A 19,523-nucleotide genomic window follows, 5' to 3' on the forward strand; every position below is an offset into this window, starting at 1 on the left:
GATGTTTTCCTTAGCTCTGAGAAGAATACCAGTGCAATTTTGATTGGGATTGCATTGCATGTGTAGATTATTTTGGGTGATATTGACATTTTAACAATATTTGTTCTTCTAGTTTATGAGCATAGAATATTTTTCTATTTCTTTGTGTCTTCTTCAATTTCTTTCTTAAGCTTTCTGTAGTTTTCAGCATACAGATCTTTGACGTCTTTGGTTAGGTTTATTCCTAGGTATTTTATGGTTTGTGGTGCAATTGTAAATGGGATTGATTTCTTGATTTCTCTGTTGCTTCATTATCAGTGTATAGAAATGCAACCAATTCCTGTACATTGATTTCATTTCCTGCGACTTTGCTGACTCCATGTATCAGTTCTAGCAGTTTTTTAGTGGAGTCTTTTAGGTTTTCCGTGTAAAGTATCATGTCATGTGCAAAAAATAAAAATTAGGCTTCTTTGCCAATTTGGGTGCCTTTTATTTCATTTTGTGGTCTGATGGCAGAGGCTAGGACTTCCACTACTATGTTAAACAGTAGTGGTGAGAGTGGACATCCATGTTGTGTTCCTGATCTCAGGGGAAAAGCTCTGAGTTTTTCCCTATTGAAGATGATATTAGTTGTGGGCATTTTGTATGGTTTTTATGACATTAAGGTATATTCCTTCTATCCCAACTTTCTTGAGGATTTTTGTTAAGAAAGATGCTGTATTTTGTCCATTGCTCTTTTTTTCTGCATCTATTGACAGGATCATATGGTTCTTATCCTTTCTTCTATTAATGTGATGAATCACACTGATTGATTTGCAAATATTGAACCAGCCCTGCAGCCCAGGAATGAATCCGACTTGATGATGGTGAATAATTCTTTTACTATACTGTTGAATTCGATTTGCTAGTATCTTGATGAGAATTTTTGCATCCATGTTCAACAGGGATGTTGGCCTGTAATTCTCCTTTTAGTGGGATCTCTGTCTTTTTTGGGAATCAGGGTAATGCTGGCTTCATAGAATGAGTCTGGAAGCTTTCCTTCCATTTCTATTTTTTGGAACAGCTTGAGAAGGATAGGTATTAACTCTGCTTCAAATGTCTGGTAGAGTTCCCCTGTGAAGTCATCTGACCCAGGACTCTTATTTGTTGGGAGATTTTTTTTTTTTTTTTTTTTAAATTTTTTTTTTTCAACGTTTATTTGTTTTTGGGACAGAGAGAGACAGAGCATGAACGGGGGAGGGGCAGAGAGAGAGGGAGACACAGAATCGGAAGCAGGCTCCAGGCTCCGAGCCATCAGCCCAGAGCCTGACGCGGGGCTCGAACTCACGGACCGCGAGATCGTGACCTGGCTGAAGTCGGACGCTTAACCGACTGCGCCACCCAGGCGCCCCTATTTGTTGGGAGATTTTTGATAACTGTTACAATTTCTTCACTGGTCATGGGTCCTTTCAAATTTTCTGTTTCTTCCCATTTGAGTTTTGGTAGTGTATGGGTGTCTAGGAATTTGCCCATTTCTTCCAGGTTGTCCAGTTTGTTGGCATATAATTTTTCATAGTATTTGCTAATAATTGTTTGTATTTCTGTGGTGTGATCTCTTTCATTCGTGGTTGTATCTCTTTAGTTTCTCTCTCTCTGTCTCTCTCTTTTTTTTTTTTTTTTTTTTTGAGAAGTTGGCTAGGGGTTTATCAATTTTGTTTATTCTTTCAAAAACCAGCACTTAGATTCATTGATCTCTTCTGCTGTGTTTTTTTTTTTTTTTTTGGATTCTATATTGTTTATTTCTGCTCTGATCTCTATTATCTCTCTTCTGCTGGATTTGGGGTTTCTGTGCTGTTCTGCTTCTAGTTCCTTTAGGTATGCAATTACATTTTATATTTGGAATTTTGTTTGTTGGTTTCTTGAGATAGGCCTGGATTACAATGTATTTTCCTCTTATGACTGCCTTTGTTGCATCTCAAAGGGTTTGGACTATTGTGTTTTCATTTTCATTTGCTTCCATATATTTTTAAATTTCTTCTTTAATTGCTTAGTTGACCCATTCATTCTTAAGTAGGATGTTCTTTAACCTCCATGCATTTAGAGGCTTTCCACATTTTTTCTTGTGGTTAATTTCAAGTTTTATAGCATTGTAATCTAAAAATATGCATGGTATGATCTCAGTTCTTTTATATTTGTGGAGGGCCATTTTGTGACCCAATATGTGATCTTGAAGAATGTTCTATGTGCATTCAAGAAGAATGAGTCTCTTGCTGCTTTTTGATGAAAAACTCTGAATATATCTGTCAAGTCCATCTGGTCTAATGTATTATTCAACTCCATTGTTTCTTTATTGATTTTCTGCCTAGATGATCTGTCCGTTGTTGTAAGTGGAGTATTAAAGTCCTCTGAAATTACCGTATTCTTATCAATTAAGATTGCTTATATTTGTGACTAATTGATTTATATATTTGGGTCCTTTCAAGTTAGGGGCAGAAACATTTACAATTATTAGCTCTTCTTGATGGATAGACCCCTTAATTATGATATAATGCCCTTCTTCATCTCTTGTTATGGCCTTAGTTTAAAATCTAGTTTGTCTGATATAAGTATGGCTACTCCAGCTGTCTTTTTTCTTCCAGTAGCATGACAGATGGTTTTCCATCCCCTCACTTTCAATCTGCAGCTGTCCTCAGGTCTAAAGTGAGTCTCCTGTAGGCAACATATAGATGGATCTTGTTTTTTGATCCATTCTGATACCCTTTGTCTATTGATTGGGGCATTTAATCCATTTACATTCAGAGTGATTATTGAAAGATAAGGATTTAGTGTCATTGTGGTAGCTGTAGGTTTCATGCTTGTGGTGATGTTCTCTCGTCCTTTGTAGTCTTTGCTGCTTTCCACTCAGAGAGTCCCCCTTAGGAACTCTTGCAATGCTGGTTTAGTGGTCTTCAGCTCTTTCAGTTCTTGTTTGTCTGGAAAAGCCTTTATCTCTCCTTCTATTCTGAATGACAGCCTTACCGGATAAAGGATTCTCTGCATATATTTACTATTCAACGCATTGACTAATTCCTGCCACTCCCTCCTGGCCTGCCAAGTTTCAGTGGACAGGCTGCAAATACCCTTATTTGTCTATCCTTGTAGGTTAAGGCCCGTTTGTCCCTAGTGGTGTTCAGAATTCTCTCTTTATCTTTGTGTTTTGCCAGTTTCACTATGATATGTCATGGCGTTGACCTGCTTTTGTTGATTTTGAGGGGAGTTCTCTGTGCCTCTTGGACTTGGATGCCTGTTTTCCTCCCCAGATTAGGGAAGTTCTCAGCTATAATTTGTTCAAATAAACTTTCTTCCCTTTTCTCTCTCTCTTCTTCTGGAACTCATATCATACGGATATTATTTCATTTCATTGAATCACTTAGGTCTCCAATTCTCCCCTCATGGTCTAGTATTTTCTTATCTCTATTTTTCTCAGTTTCATCATGTTCCATAATTTTCTCTTCTGTTTCACTTATTCTCCCCCTCTGCTTCCTCCACCCTTGCTGTCACTGCATCTAGATTATTTTGTACCTCATTTACAACATTTCTTAATTCATCATGACTATTTCTTAGTTCCTTGATGTCTGCAGGAATAGATTCCCTTATGTCTTCTATGCTTTTTTCAAGGCCAGCTATTAATTTTATGACTATTATTCTAAAGTCTTGATCAAGTATATTGTTTATATATGTTTTGAGCAATTCTCTAGCTATCACTTCTTCCTGGAATTTCTTTTGAGGAGAATTCTTCCGTTTCATAATTTTGGCTAGTTTTCTGTCCTTTATGTGTTTTAATAGCTTGTTATGTGTCCTGCACCTATGAGCACTACCATATTAAAAAGGGGTCATAAACTGTCCCAGGCCTGACTGTTCAGGAGGTGTTTTTGGAATGTGTTGCATGCTCTCTCTTGTTGTTGTGACTGTGGTTGCTGTGTCTCCTTCCTTGTAGTTGTGGTTTGGATTTTCCACCAGGTGTGCTTTGATACATTCATTTAAGTAACCCTGGAAAAAATTTTTTTAAATGGGGGTGGTGGCAAAAGAAGTCTTATCCCATAGAAAGAGAGAAATGACAAGGTAGGGGAAAAAAGAAAAAAAAATAATTGACCAGGTAGAGAATCAGAGAAACGATATGGCTTAATCTAGAGAGAGGGAGAGGAAAATGAAGAGGAAGGAGGTACAGAACAGGTGTAAAAAGACTAGATTAAAAAGTCTGCTTAAACAACCAACAACCAAAGTAACCAAAAGAGAAGGGAAGAAATAAGAGGAAGAAAAAAAAAAATACACACACACACACACGTACACACAAAATAGGAATTGAACAAGAATCAATTCAGAAAAATGCAAAACCACTGGACCAACCAGTGGCTGCACTGGTCTGGAGGAGGTGCTGTTTGGTTTGGTCAGTGTCAATCTTGCTCTGTTAGATATGCAGTTACCAGGCGCAGAGGGCTGTGGTTTGTTGTAGGCAGTTCCCGCCTCCACTGTGGTCCATTGTTCTCTGAAACCCCACCTTGTTGGTGATGGGGAGAAAAATGGTGACACACCAGTCTCTCCTCTCCAGAGCGGGTGTCCCAAACCACTCTGTTCAGGCCATCCTCACAGTACTGTGCAGGTGTGAGCAGGCCTTTTTGTCACGCTCCAGTCTCTTTTGCCTCCCAAGCACTTGGCTGGGATTCAAACCCTGATGTCTTAAAGGATCCCACCCTGGAGTCTCAGTTCTGGGGTAGTGCCAGTCTGCCCTGACAGCCGACAAAGGGCCTCTGGCTGGCGGGTGCCTTCAGGGTCTTTTGTCCTTGGAGTGTCTTGTGCCTTCTTCCCACAGTCCTCAAGGTTGGGGGACTGCTCTCTGACTGCACCTTTGAGTGTGCTACTGAGCCCAGGGCTGGCTCCCCTCCTACCCAGGCATGCATATAGGGCAGCAGGCCCCAGTCTGGAGGAAGCCCTACAACCCTGGAATGAGCTAGAAATTGGTTCTGTCTCTGTTTATTCTGTTCCCCAGTCTGTGGTTTTTCTCTTCTCCAAATACAATCCTACACTTCCACAGCCTCTCTTTCTCTTCCTTTTGTCTCTCCACAGAAGGGGATCCCTCCCTTCTGTGCCTACACCACCACCCATTTTATCTCTCCCAATTGGCAATCATGAACCTATGGCACGTCATGTTGTCCCCGTGGGCCCCTGGAGATGTTTCTGTTGCTCTTTAGCCCAGATTCCTGGAATTCCAAATCTTCTGGGCTAAATACTGCTGTGTTTGAGGGACAAGGGAACTTCGGGTCCCCCTACTTCTCCACTGTGTTAACTCTGCCTGAGAGCCTTTCTTAAGTAGTAAGGAAGTTTAAGAACAATAGAAAGTGGCATCTGGGTGGCTTAGTCGATTAAGCGTCCCACTCTTCATTTTGGCACCGGTCATGATTTCACAGTTCATGAGATCGAGGCCCACATTGGGCTTTGTACTGACAAAACAGTGCCTGCTTGGGATTCTCTCTCTTTCTCTCTCTCTGCCCATCCCTTACTCCTGCTCTCTCTCTCTCTCTCTCTCTCTCAAAAAATAAACTTAAAAAAATTTCTTCATCTCCTACAGATACAAAAAAACCCAAACAAGTTAAATAAAAAAGAAAGAAAGAAATTTAAGAATAAGAAAGAGAAAGAATAGAAAGAGAGAAAGAATGAAAAGGAAAAGAAAGAGGGAAGGAAGGGAGTAAGGATGGAGAGAAAAAAGGAAGGAAGGAAAGAAGAGGGAAGGGAAGGAGGAAAGAAATGTATATGCTATTAATTTTCTCTGAAATGGAGTTCCTGGACATTCAGAATGTATCAAACTTAAAAGTTCATATAAATGCATATAATAAATTAGCTCACCATTCTGTCGTTTTTGGTTTTTAGGTATCAGATGCTAGGTACGATTAATTTCCGTGAGTGTGAATCTGATGGATGGACCAATGATATTCCTATATGTGAAGGTATATGTAAAATTGATTTACAAATATATTCAAATATTTAAAATATCTAAGATTTTTTGAGATATCTTACATTGAAACATCCTTAAAGTTTGTAATTACATATTTTTGATTCAAAGTATTTTTATGGCTTCTAATGTAGTTTGGAATGGATATCTAAGCTTTTTATTACTACACTATTTTGTGTTTCATTAACCAAATGTGAGTGCAGTTTCATCTGATCTAATGTATTCAAAGTATTAGAGATTAGGAAATCTAAAACCTATATTCCTTTCCTTTTGGATTCTAAACACTAGAAATAGCACAAGGATCAGAATTTCAGCTTTACTAATGAATACATACTCAATCAATATCCACCCAAATGCAGAGATTGTCAATAACAGCTGAAATGGAGACCATGATTCAGTTATCTCTCCCCTCTTGCATGGCAAAGGAGGTTTTCCTGTGGTCTTAGTCTTACTGAAAAGAGGCAGGAAGTAAGGAAGAGCTCTACTTTTCTTACTGATCCATAAAACCAAGAGTCAGAATGAGAAAAATGTAGATCCTGTTTCTAAATTTTGGGCTAGTAATGCCAATCTCTCTAGTCATCATGGAAATAGATGAATCAGAGTAGTCTTTCTTAGTTCCATGGTGAGAAGTAAATAGGGAGAGAGAGGGGGAAGGAGGGAGGGAATGAGGAAAAGGGGGAGGGAGGGAGGACCAGGAGGATGAAGGAGGAGAGGAGGAGGAGGAGGAGGAGGAGGGCGAGTGGGAATGTGATCACTCAAAAGTCCTGTTACCTAAAGAAGAGAACTTACGGAAATGAGAGGAAAGATCTAAATGTTTTAAGGAACATCTACACTGAAATCACCTGAGGTGCTTGTTTAATGCTGAAATTTTGGGTTACTAAAAACCTACTAAATCAGTATCTCAGGTAATAGCGCAGGGAGATAGCCATAGAATTTCCATCTTAATGAGCATCCTGGATGATTCTACTCTAAAATAAAGTTTAAATGCCATAACCTACAAGGTATTGGAAAATCTTAAGTAAAATCAAAAGGAATACTCAGATTATTTTGAGCACTGATGTGGGAGAGGAAGGAAAATTAAGGACTGTTTATCTATTGAAAGAAATAGAATCAGAAAGTTTGCATTTATACCTTTTAGGAATACAGTGTTATATTATCCTAGGGCTTAAGTGAAAAAATTCATCTAATTATCTCAAGCTTTATATTTTTCAATTATTTAAGGAACATTTATTTGTTACTATAAAAATGTAAACTGACATTCAAAGAAATAATTTTTTCTTTGTCCGCTCTCATAGAAAATAATCAGAGATAGGCTTATTGATTTTTTTTTTAATTTATAAGCCTTTATATCCACCAAACAGGTTTATCAAATGCTTCTTTAAAAAAATTAAGTAATTCCCCCAATCTTTCTTTGTTAGTGACTTTATACCTGTATGTGTATATATACATATTTTTCATAATAAAGTTGTCAAATTCTATCAGGAAAAGTTATATTTATTTTTTTCAGTTGTTAAGTGTTTACCAGTGACACATCCAGAGAATGGGAGATTGACCAGTAGCGCATTGGAACTAGACAAGGAATATACTTTTGGACAAGTAGTACGGTTTGTGTGCAATTCAGGCTTCATGCTTGTTGGGCCTGCAGAAATACATTGCTCAACAAATGGTGTTTGGAGTGGAGAAAGCCCAAAATGTGTGGGTAAGATACATTTACTGTTCATGGGATCGGACAGTTTTGGTTTTTCTCATGAAAATTTGCACTTTTAAATATTATGCATAGAATAATACTAATTATACTAATAACATTAAAACTAACATTTATTGGGCACTTACTATTTGTCAGTAATTGATCTAAGTTCTTTACATTCCATTTTACCTTCAAAATGACTGTGATTTATGCACTGTTTTCACCTCTATTTTATAACTGAGGACATTGTGGGGCAAAAAACTTACATCTCATGACCAAGGTTATGATGGCATAACGGTGGCGTTAAGATTCAAACCTAGGTTATCTGAAACCAAATTCCATGGTCATATCCATAATTAAATTGTAATTGGCTTTCATGCTCAAATAGATTAAAAGCAGTTCTGCTGCAAGATTTAATATTGGCCTACAGAACAGGCTTTCTTTTAATTTGTAAGATCAAAAAGTCATTATGTATTTCCACTGATATATCATTATAACATTCTGTTCTTGAATAACACTTCTAGAATGAGGTCCTATTTTATATTTGCACTGTAAGTTTAGAGAAATATTGTGAAACTAAACTGAATTCACTAAATAACTTTTTGCCTTTTAAAAAAAGTTCTATAGTAAACTGCAAGTCAAGATTTCCTTAGTTATAAACTGCTAACCAGTGCATCATGACCAGTATGGTGATTGGGCTTTTGTAATGAAACATTATGGTCAGTCTACTTCATTTTACCAATACTTGTTTGGCAGATATATCTTCCCTATTTATTTTTTTTAATATATTTTCTAAAATTCACACTTTCTTAGTTTAGTCTATCCTATAATGAGATGCAGGGAAAAGCATTTCTGTTCTTAAAAATTCTCTCTAACAATATTAGTTCTTCAAGTCAGTAATGGCAATCATATTTCTATTCAGCACAGCAAATACTGTATACCCCAGAGGCTCACAGATGGGGTTTTCTCCTTAAAACTAAATTTCTGAGCACCTGGGTGGCTCAGTCAGTTGAACATCAGACTCCTGATATTAGCTGAGGTTGTGATCTCCCAGTCATGAGATCCAGCCTGGCATCCAGCTCCATGCTCAGAGTGGAGCCTGCTTGGGATCCTCTCTCTCCCTCTGTCTTTGCCCCTCCCCAACTCACGCGCTCTCTCTCTCTCTCTCTCTCTCTCTCACTGTCTCTCTCAATCTCTCTCTCTCAAAATAAATAAAATTTGAAAAAAACCTGAATTTCTGTGTTAGTAAAACCTTACTGGAATAACTAATGCATAAGATACATTTTGAAGAAAGAATGAGACTTTTTCCAACGAAGTTGAGGAGGGGAAAAGTATATCAGTCAGGAGAAGTTCAGGGAGAGGAAGGTACAAATGCAGTGAGGCTTCCAGGAGCCTGAAGCTCCCCTGTTCCATGTCTTCGAGGCCGTTGTGTAGGACGCAAGTAGGGGTAGGTCAGTGATGGCTTGAAGATAGGCCAGTGCAAGGTTCTAAGGTGCTCCATATCATGCTGAAGAATTTGGCTTTTATTCAGACTGAATTGGGAATCGATGGAGGATTTCAGTGGAATCCTTCAACGGAGCGATGAAGGGACAAGACAAACAGTCATTAAGTTACAAACAGGAAAATAGATGACAGAGGTGCGAGAATAGCATCTGGGAAATTAGTTATTGTTGCCATAATCCCAGGGGGAAATGTTTGAGAGAAGAAGGGGGCAAATATGATGGCCAGTTTTTGGGTTTTCTTGACAGAAAATTTTGATGGATGGTAAAGCCACAAAAACAGAAGATGTAATTCATAGATATAATGACAATAGGTTAAATTAACTTCTTTGACAAAGTGTTATGCCAATTATGACTCTATTATCGATAACTAGAAAATACATAATTTTTACAAGTCATTCGGTGAAAATATTTATCACAATAAGCCTATATATCTATACCCAATTATATATATATATAGTTGTATTTTATTGCAATTTATATATATAATTATATATATATATATATATATATATATATATATAGTTGGTATCATTACTGCCTGCTATTTACTTGAAGAGGACTAATTTATCTTCAAAGCAAATAAGCAAAATATTATTTATTTATTTATTTATTTTTGATAGAAAGAGCGAGAAAGCATGAGTAAGGGAGGGACAGAGAAAGAAAGAGAAAGAATCCCAAGAAGGTTCTACACTGCCAGCAGGGAGCCACAGACAGGGTACGTACGATCCCAGGAACCATGAGATCATAACCTGAGCCAAAATCAAGAGCCAGTTACTTAAGCAACTGAGCCACCCAGGCACCCCTAGCAACAGAAGTTTAATCAGAATTTTACCTATTTCAAAAATCAAAATTAAGAACAACAGATAAATAATTCAAGCATCCATGTCAAAATAGAAGTTTTGTTTCGTTGTCTGATTTGCCTAAAGGAAACAAAACTTGTATCTTTAACTATGTCTTAGATATGGCTCTTTAATATGTAACAAACATTTTGGAATTTAATCCCTTATATTTAGAAATTTCCTGCCAAAAGCCAGAAATCGCAAATGGAAATGCTGCATCTCTGAAGAAAACTTACAAGGAAAACGAACGATTTCGATATACATGTCACCAGGGTTATGAATATAGTATTAAAGGAGATGCTATATGCACTGCATCGGGATGGACTCCAACCCCTTCATGTAAAGGTAATGTTATATTTCCTTTCTATATATTTTATCAATTCTTTTCATTCATATATTCCTTACAGTGAAGCAGTTTATTTTTTCTCACAATGGAGTGTTAATGTTGACAAGAACCAACTCTTATAAATACGATATACTTAACGTTTTATGTGTGCAAAAATTAATTTTGGTATAATTCTCTCGTTCTGAAAATAGACATAGAAGGAACAGAAGAGTTCAATAGCTCGTTAAGTAGTTGGTCTGCGGTCAAAAATCAAGTCTAGAGCAGAGCCAGGGCAATAATAGGCTTCCCAGGCATGATTACTTCTCAGACAGATTGCTCTTGTAAAGCCGAGCAGTTAGCTTTGCAAACAAAGTAAATGAGATGAATACCATATGAGGGAACCCTCAATTAACAATGGAATTAAGTGGAAATAACTAGAGATTTCACTAAGCACAGGCGTAATATGAATCAATAGTGATGATGATGCAGGGGGGTGGGAGGGGGCACCCACCAAACTCTTTTAGGCTTCCTAATGGGGGATATTGTGCAGATGTAGAATCCACGTCACCTGTGCTTCGTGCCCACCAAAAGTTATGTCTGTAATATTGTGTTCTACTTAGCCTACCTCATTTCAAAAGAGAGAGTTTCAAACTATCGTGGTCCAGATGCAAAACTGTAAAAGGTTGAGTTTAAGACATCATATCATTAGAAGAATAGCAAGAAGGTACAGCTATTACATGTCGCACGGTAACAACTGTGTTGAGCTGTTTGCAAACATTTATGGAAAAGGGTGCGTTAACTTCGGATGCGGGCTGCAGCAGCGAGTGAAACAAGTTACAAGTGCTATCCTACATGAAATCAGAGGTCAAGTGCCTTTCTAAAAGGGTGACTTTTATAGATATGGTCATATTGTGGCCCAGGGTAGGTGGGGAGATGGTGAGAAGAGTTGAACTCTTAAGAGCTCTCTGAACTTTTAATCATAGGATTCATAATTCCATGCGTAAACCTTGTTTAATGATCCTCTCTTACAAAAACTAGAGTTAGATTTTGAATGATTTTGTTCTTACTTTAAAACATTTTTTGGTTGAGGGCACCTGGGTGGCTCAGTCGGTTAAACGTCTGACTTCAGGTCATGATCTTGCAGTTCATGAGTTTGAGCCCTGTGTCGGGCTCTGTGCTGACAGCTCAGAGCCTGGAGCCTGCTTTACGTTCTGTGTCTCCCTCTCTCTCTTTCTGCCCTTCCCCCACTCACACTCTGTCTCTCTCAAAAATAAACATTTACAAAACTTTTTTTTTAATTTTTTGAACTTTTTTTTAAAAGTAAGCTCCATACCCAACCTGGGGCTTGAACTTACAACCCTGAGATCAAGAGTCACATGCTCTACTGACTCAGCCAGCCAGGCACCCCAACCCCCTGAAAGAAATTTGGGGTTGAGTCCACAAGTAACTCCTTGGAAAATATATCCCCCTACAGCTGAGTGACCTCCACTTTCAGGCATTGTTAAGAAAATATTTTACAAAGAGGTTAGTGAAGAGAAGACAGTGATCACCCACATTAGATCTGTGATCAGCTGATCGTATGTGGAGTCCAGCTGTTTGGCTTCATGGCATTTGTGGCTCCTACTCAAAGAACGTGGGTGCACAAGTCCTCTGGCATTAGCTTCTGCCGTATGTTTTACTTCCAGAGCCTGACTTAAATATTTAGAGAGCTAAATTATCCATCCAGTCGTCAAAATATAACTTATAAACCACTTACTTTATATCAGGCCCTTTGTCCTATATAAACATTAGAATAAATCACTCCAGGTTTCAGTGAACATTAGAATAAATCATCATTCCAGGTTTCAGTGAAATTTACTTACTTCCAAGTAAGACGTCAGGATCTGAATTCAGTTTTACTTTGACATAGGACTCAGGATAGCCTGACTGCTCCATAGAAGTTGTCTAGTTAGTTCTTTTTCTTGGTCCCATAGCTACCTGCTTAAAGCTGTTGCTGAGCACATATTTGTTTTAATGTGGGAAATCTGTTTTTCCCATATGTGTTGCTACAATTCCTAGGCTTACTTGAAACTTGACCCATCTACACCACACCCATGCACGCGCACACACACACACACACACACACACACAGTAAAGATCCCACATTTGTAAAACATTTTCTTTTTAGAATTTGTTTTTCATTTTCTTAGTCAATTGTATAACTCAAAAACTCAAGACAGGATGCCTTAGAATCCTCCTTTTTTGGGGGAGAGGGATGCCACTAAGATTGGATACTCTCTTTCACAAAACAGTTTACTAATGATCAAGAAAAATAAAGAATGGTTCACCCCAAATTAAATAAGCATGCACTCTCTGTTACAACAGTGGTTAATTTTATTGAAATGTGTTTTACATTAACTGGATATGGAGAAGTCTTTTATTAAAAGGAACTCCAGGGGCACCTGGTTGGCTCAGTCAGTTAAGGATACCATTCTTGATTTCAGGTCAGGTCATGATCTCACAGTTTGGTTCTAGAATTTGAGCACTGCATCACGCTCTTCACTGACACCATGGAGCCTGCTTGGGATTCTCTCCCTCCCTCTCTCTCTCTGCCACTCCCTTGTGCGTGCACTCCTTCTCTCTCAAAATAAATAAATAAACATTTAAAAATAAGTTTAAAAGTAAAAGGTACTCTACATTGTACCTTAGCTAGTATATCACAAATGCTTCTCCTTATTTTCCTAGGACAATAGAAGGATCTACCTGCCGGTAATGATGAATTCCAAATCTATAGATCTTGCTTTCTCCAAATCTATAATAAATTTGGAACTAAAATAAAATTAAAATAAAATAACCTAGGATAAAATACTTAAAATTTCTTCCATCCGGTGTATGATTTTATGTGTCAGGTTTTTTTTTTTTTAATGTTATTTACTTAGAGAGAGAGAGAGAGAGAGAGAGACCGCGCATGACTGGGAGTAGGGGCAGAGAGAAAGGAAAGAGAGAATCCCCAGCAGGCTTCACACTGTCAGCATGGAGCCCACTGTGGGGCTCAATCTCACAAGCCATGAGATCATGACCTGAGCTGAAATAAAGTGTTGAACACTTAACTAACTGAGCCACCCAGGCGCCCTTCAGGGGTTCTGTTTGAAGGTGATTTGTCAAAACTTTGGTCTCTTTGTCTAATAGGAACCAGTCTCTGACAGCAAATCATTTATAGGAATAATTAAAAGTACCAAGACCTGCTAAATAAAAGCCACCTTTGCTCCAAATCCATCTGTTCTCTGTACAAGTCAGATTTTCTGATGATGAACAACATAGAGTGCTAGCATTAAATTATTGTTCTTATCTCAAATGCTTACGGGTGGTATCTAACAGTAGGAAAAAATGTGACCCCACACATGCAGACATTCTCTAGTACTGTTTTAGATAGAGGTACTTGCCCTGGCAATGTTTTACTAGCATCATTTATTTTTTTATTTTTTTATTTTTTTAGCATCATTTATTTTAATGGAAATTATGAAAGTAGGGATTACAATTTATCATTGAATTTATGTCTTCTGCTCAAAAGTAATCACCTGAAGTTCTTCTATTTTAATTATTTTAACAAAATTATTATTGCAAATTTATTAAAAATTATTTAACAAATTCTCCCAGTATTTTTTGGTTGGCCTCTTAGTAAAACTCTTGTTTTTATGTCTTGTAGCTTTTGACTTCAAAATTAAGTTAAGCCACACTATGAAGTAAAAATTAATATATGATAAACTCCACTGCAATGGTCTGTGAAAATATGATAGAGCAGAATAAAGTGAGGAGAAAAAACTAAAAGTAAATTTAAGGTTACATTTAAGGTGCATTAAGGCTCATCTCACGGTAGTATCAATTAAAATCAAGCAGTGTAGACATACTTAAGATTTGTGGTTAGATGGTCACATATTCTTTCTAATATAACCATTGCTAATATAAGTATAGTATCATGTTTGGAATACAGACTTATTAAAGCTTATTCTGGAGGAATGAAGTACAAATTTAAGACCAATTAAAAGACTATCATAAAACCTCTAAGAGTTGGATGTACACAGTGGAAGCATGGTATGAAGGGGAGGAGATGTATAAGCAATAATTATAACATTATAGAATGTGCTGTGTGAATGAATATTGAAGTGATGGGGAGGAGGGAAGGTGAGGTAAATTTCCAGGCTCCTGTCATGAGGTTTTTGTGTCACAAATTAAAATGTTGAACACAGGAGGAAAAGCATATATTGAGAAAAGGTTGATTTAGTTGGCATGTAGTTAGTTGGATATGCCTTTGAATTATTCACATGGACCTGTCTAGTGTGAAGCTTCAGTTGGATATATGGATTTGGATCTCACTGAAGAGTTATTAGCATAATGCTGATAGCTTTTTATTGTGGAAGTATCTTGATTCACAGAGAAAATGTGAAGAAGCAAACAACAAAATCAAGGACAAATACTCATGTAGAACCAACTATAAAGCATAGATATTCATTCATACAATACTCGTTGGGTCTTCAGGGAAGATATTTCTGAGGTGGTGGTAAGAGTCAGCTGGAAGATCTAGAGGAGCATCACCCAAGAAATAAGGAATAAAAAGTGCAAGTGATATAAATAAGCCTGGCATGTGTGAACACCAGACAGAAGGCTATTGTGTTGGTCGTATAGAGTAAGTGGGACCTTGGTAGGAGATGAGATCTGAGAAGTAGACCGGGCCTAAAATTAAGTAGAGCAGAGGAAGGAGGGCAGCTATAAGTAAAATAAATAAAATAAAATAGTACTGTTCAGACAAAAATAAGGAGAAGTAGGAAAACATAAGAATGCAGGGCATTGGAGAATGCCAGTAAGTCAGTGATCAACAGAGTCAAATATTACAGAGGGTTTTTATCTATTCAGTTCAACAAATAATTAAGGAGCCCATAGTATATAATACCAGTCACTGTGATATGAGCAATTCATAGAGATTTTGGATTTGGAAATTGGAGGACATTGGTGACTTTTGTCTTAATAGCACCAGCATGTTAAAGATGTCAAAAACCAGATAGCAGTAGGTTGAAGAATAAGTGGGAGATTGAAAACCAGACTAATTGGAAGATGATATTTGAAGGATCTTGGTTGTGAAGGAGAGAAGTATAGTACATTAACAACCTTGGAAAAAGGGATGAGATAAGGAATTTAAAATTGGAGAAGCTTGCATATCCATTTAAGAGAGAATAGCAGACAAAATGAGAGAGGGAAGGAATATACAATGGTTCATGCTCGATTGAAGAATTAAACTTTTGAAAAGCTAACTTGAATGAAATAAACCCCTCATCGTCAACAAGTAAGAGAAAGGCTAAAGTTCAAACAGATGTAGCCAAAGTTAAGGACGTGTTTGTTAGTAAGAAATCTAGGGAACCCACAGCTGGTAGTCTGAAATTTGTTATGTGTGAATGCAAGGATTTATTTGTTGATAACGGAACTATTGTGTTAGATGGCTTTTGAAAAAAATGATGAGACTGTGATGAAAGTTACTTTGGGAAATGGAATAGGAAGTAAATTGGGGGCATATAAATGGATTTTTGGCATTGCTGAATGTCCACCATGGCACTAATATAAATGGTTATGTAACATTTCTACAATAGTTCAAAGGTATGATATTTTATTATACAAGGAATTTTACAGATTGATCCATTGGCTAGATATTAGCAAAGTTGATGGAAAGAACTGAGAGAGAACTTTAAAAATTAAGATAGAGTAGGACATGGGAGAGCACATTATAGTCTGAAAATCAAATCCATCCTTTGCCCTTTGTGTAAACAAAGTTTTATTGGAATACAGCCATGCTCATTTGTTTATGTATCTTTTAGGGCTGTGTTCGTGTTGAGTAGCTGGGACAGAACCTTTTATCTGGTTCTTTACATAAAAGGTTTTCTCCAAACCCTGGACTAGTTTATTCTGTTATACTAATAAAAATGTATTCCAGAATTTCAATAGCCTAAAAAATTGAAGTTTATTTCCTGTTTATGCTCACTTCCAATGTAGGTCTGAAGGGACTCTGCTCATTATAGTAGCTGTAAGAATCAAGGGTAGAGACATCACCTCTCCATGGCTGTCCTTAATCCCTGCAGCTAGAAAAAAGAACATAAAAATTCACACAGTGGCTTTTTAAAACTTCCTCCCTAAAGGGAAACGTGTTACTTTACTCATTTTCTTGACCTGTGTAAATCAGAAGACCACATCTAATTCTTGGCAGGGATATGAAATCCTACTAAGTGTCTGGAAGGAAGAGACTCAAGCCGTTTGTAAACGGTCCTAGGAGAATCACAGATGCCAGGGAAGTTGAATAGTTTGTAAGAAGAGTTGAAGTGAGAGGCGCCTGGGTGGCGCAGTCGGTTAAGCATCCGACTTCAGTCAGGTCACTATCTCGCGGTCCGTGAGTTCGAGCCCCGCGTCGGGCTCTGGCCTGATGGCTCAGAGCCTGGAGCCTGTTTCCGATTCTGTGTCTTCCTCTCTCTCTGCCCCTCCCCTGTTCATGCTCTGTCTCTCTCTGTCCCAAAAAAATAAATAAATGTTGAAAAAAAAATTTTTTTAAAAAAGAAGAGTTGAAGTGATATGTCATGAGTTTATTGCCACATATAGAATATTATGATATATATGATGGCTTTGGAGAAAGGATTCAAGAGTCCAGGGGGCACAAATATATCAGATGTGAGATATAGTGGTGGGACATGAATGATATGATGGGAAGGATATAAGACTAAACTCACATTAATCCCATTTTATGCTGTGGTAGGGACAAAAAATAATAATACCCACTTTCTATATTTTTATGTACTTGATTATTTTAATGGGTAGTGATTTCAACATTACCTACATATTCTTTTTTTTTCCCAGAAATCATATGTGCTTCTCCTCACATTCAAAATGGTAACTATGCACCAGAAAGCATCAGATACAGAAGTGGAGATGAAATCACATACAATTGTAAAACTGGCTTTGATCGTTCAACCCAAGGAAATACGGCAACATGTACGAGTAGAGGCTGGGTACCTCAGCCAGGATGTACTAGTAAGTTCCATTCTATTTTGACCTACTTCTAAATTCTGAAATTATTGTCTTTTTAACAACAACAAAAATGAGTACACAGTAAATCCAAGTATTTGCCTTACTGTGTATGTAAAGCAGAGCCTACAGAGACATTCTTTTCTTTTCAAAGTAGATAATTCTAATACAATCTAAGCCACATTTTTGAAAATTAAAAGCTATTTAATTTTTGCTATTTGGTGTTAAATATGTGTTTATGAATTTCTCTAACTAATGTAATTCTAATATCTGAATTAAACCATTTGATTTGTATTTCCCTGATGGTGAGTGTTATTGACCATCTTTTCATGTGTCTGTTAGCCATCTGGATGTCTTCTTTGGAAAATGTCTATTCATGTCCTTTGCCCATTTCTTAACTGGATTATTTGTTTTTTGTGTGTTAAGTTTGAGAAGTTATTTATAGATGTTTGCCAAAAAGACATCCAGATGGCTAACAGACACATGAAAAGATGCTCAACATCATACATCATCAGGGAAATACAAATCAGACTAAAATAACATATCACCTCATACCTGTCAAAATGGCTAAAACTAACAACACAGGAAACAACAGATGTTGGTGAGGTTAAAGAGAAAGGGTAAACCTCTTACGTTGTTGGTGGAAAATGAAACGGGTGCAGCCCCCCTGGGAAACAGTATGGAGGTTCCTCAAAAAGTCAGGGGCGCCTGGGTGGTTCAGTCAGTTAAGCTTCCCACTTCAGCTCAGGTCATGATCCTGCGGTTCATGAGTTCGAGCCCCATATCGGGCTCTGTGCTGATAGCTCAGAGCCTGGAGCTGCTTCGGATTCTGTGTCTCCCTCTCTCTCTGTCCCTCCCCTGCTCACACTGTCTCTCTCTCTCTCAAAAATAAATAATAAAGATTAAAAAAATTTTTTTTTTAAAGTCAAGCAATTACACTAGTAGGTATTTGCTCAAAGGATACAAAAATAGTGATTCAAAGGGATACATGCACCCCAATATAGCATTATCAACAATAGCCAAAGTATGGAAAAAGCCCAAATGTCCATCAGCTGATGAATGGATAAAGAACTTCTGGTATATATTTACTCTGGAAAATTCCTCATCCATCAAAAACAATAAAATCTTGCCGTTTGCAATGACATGGATGGAGCTAGAATATATTATGCTAAGTGAAATAAGTCAGAGAAAGACAAATACCATACGATTTCATTCATATGTGGAATTTAAGAAATGAAACAGATGAACATGGGAGGAAATAGAGGCAATACATAAAAGAGACACATAACTATAGAGAACAAACTGAGGGTTGCTGGAGGTGAGGTAGGCGGGGAAGGAGGGTTACGGGTTAAATAAGTGATGAGTATTAAATAGGGCACGTGTGTTCATGACCACTGGGTGTTATATGTAAGTGATGAATCCCTAAATTCTACTCCTGAAACTACTATTACACTAAATGTGAACAAACTGGAATTTAAATTAAAACTTGAAACAAATAACTTACCTAAAGCAATTTTACGTTCACAGCAAAATTGACAGGAAGGTACAGAAACTTCCCATACACTCAGTGTTGCCACACATGCATACCTTCCCCATTTATCAACATCCCCCCATCCCAAAAGGTATGTTTTTACATTGATGAATCTGCATTCATCCATCATATTACCCAAAGTCAGTAGTTTACCTTAGAGTTCACTCTTGATGTACATTCTACAGGTTTGGACAAGTGACATATGTATATGTCAGATTCGTATAGTGACATGTCCATCATTATGGTATCATACAGAGCTTTTCACTGCCCTAAAAATCCTCTGTGCTCCACCTATTGATTCCTCCCCTTGCTCATTCTCTGCAACCAGAATGTCATACAGTGGGGCTCATGCATCCTGTAGCCTTTTCAGATTTTTTAAAAAGATTTTTTTAATGTTTATTTATTTTTGAGGGAAAGAGAGACAGAGCGTGAGCTGGGGAGGGGCAGAGAGAGAGGGAGACACAGAATCCAAAGCAGGCTCCAGGCTCTGAGCTGTCAGCACAGATCCCAATGTGGGGCTCGAACTCACAAACCACGAGATCATGACCTGAGCCGAAATTAGTTGCTTAACCGACTGAGCCACCCAGGCGCCCCCAGATTTTTTTTTTTAATGCTGAGAAATAGCTTTTGTGATTCCTCCAAGTCTTTTCATGATAT

At 37.6% G+C, this 19,523-nt stretch overlaps 1 protein-coding gene across 2 annotated transcripts in view; it reads left to right on the forward strand.

Annotated features, from left to right (window-relative positions):
- Nucleotides 1-19,523, forward strand: part of LOC124509958 (complement factor H-like) — a 110,031-nt gene that overhangs the window by 24,035 nt on the left and 66,473 nt on the right. For both annotated transcript variants that reach the window (XM_047076575.1, XM_047076576.1), the window contains 4 exons: nucleotides 5,863-5,939; nucleotides 7,452-7,643; nucleotides 10,147-10,317; nucleotides 17,168-17,341. In XM_047076575.1, coding sequence (XP_046932531.1) covers nucleotides 5,863-5,939; nucleotides 7,452-7,643; nucleotides 10,147-10,317; nucleotides 17,168-17,341 — 614 coding nt within the window. The remainder of the gene's footprint in view (nucleotides 1-5,862; nucleotides 5,940-7,451; nucleotides 7,644-10,146; nucleotides 10,318-17,167; nucleotides 17,342-19,523) is intronic.

This window comes from Lynx rufus, unplaced genomic scaffold, assembly GCF_022079265.1.
Source record: "Lynx rufus isolate CCGP_SWC_20201006 ecotype Redwood Valley unplaced genomic scaffold, mLynRuf1.p SCAF_15, whole genome shotgun sequence".
Classification (NCBI taxonomy): domain Eukaryota; kingdom Metazoa; phylum Chordata; class Mammalia; order Carnivora; family Felidae; genus Lynx; species Lynx rufus.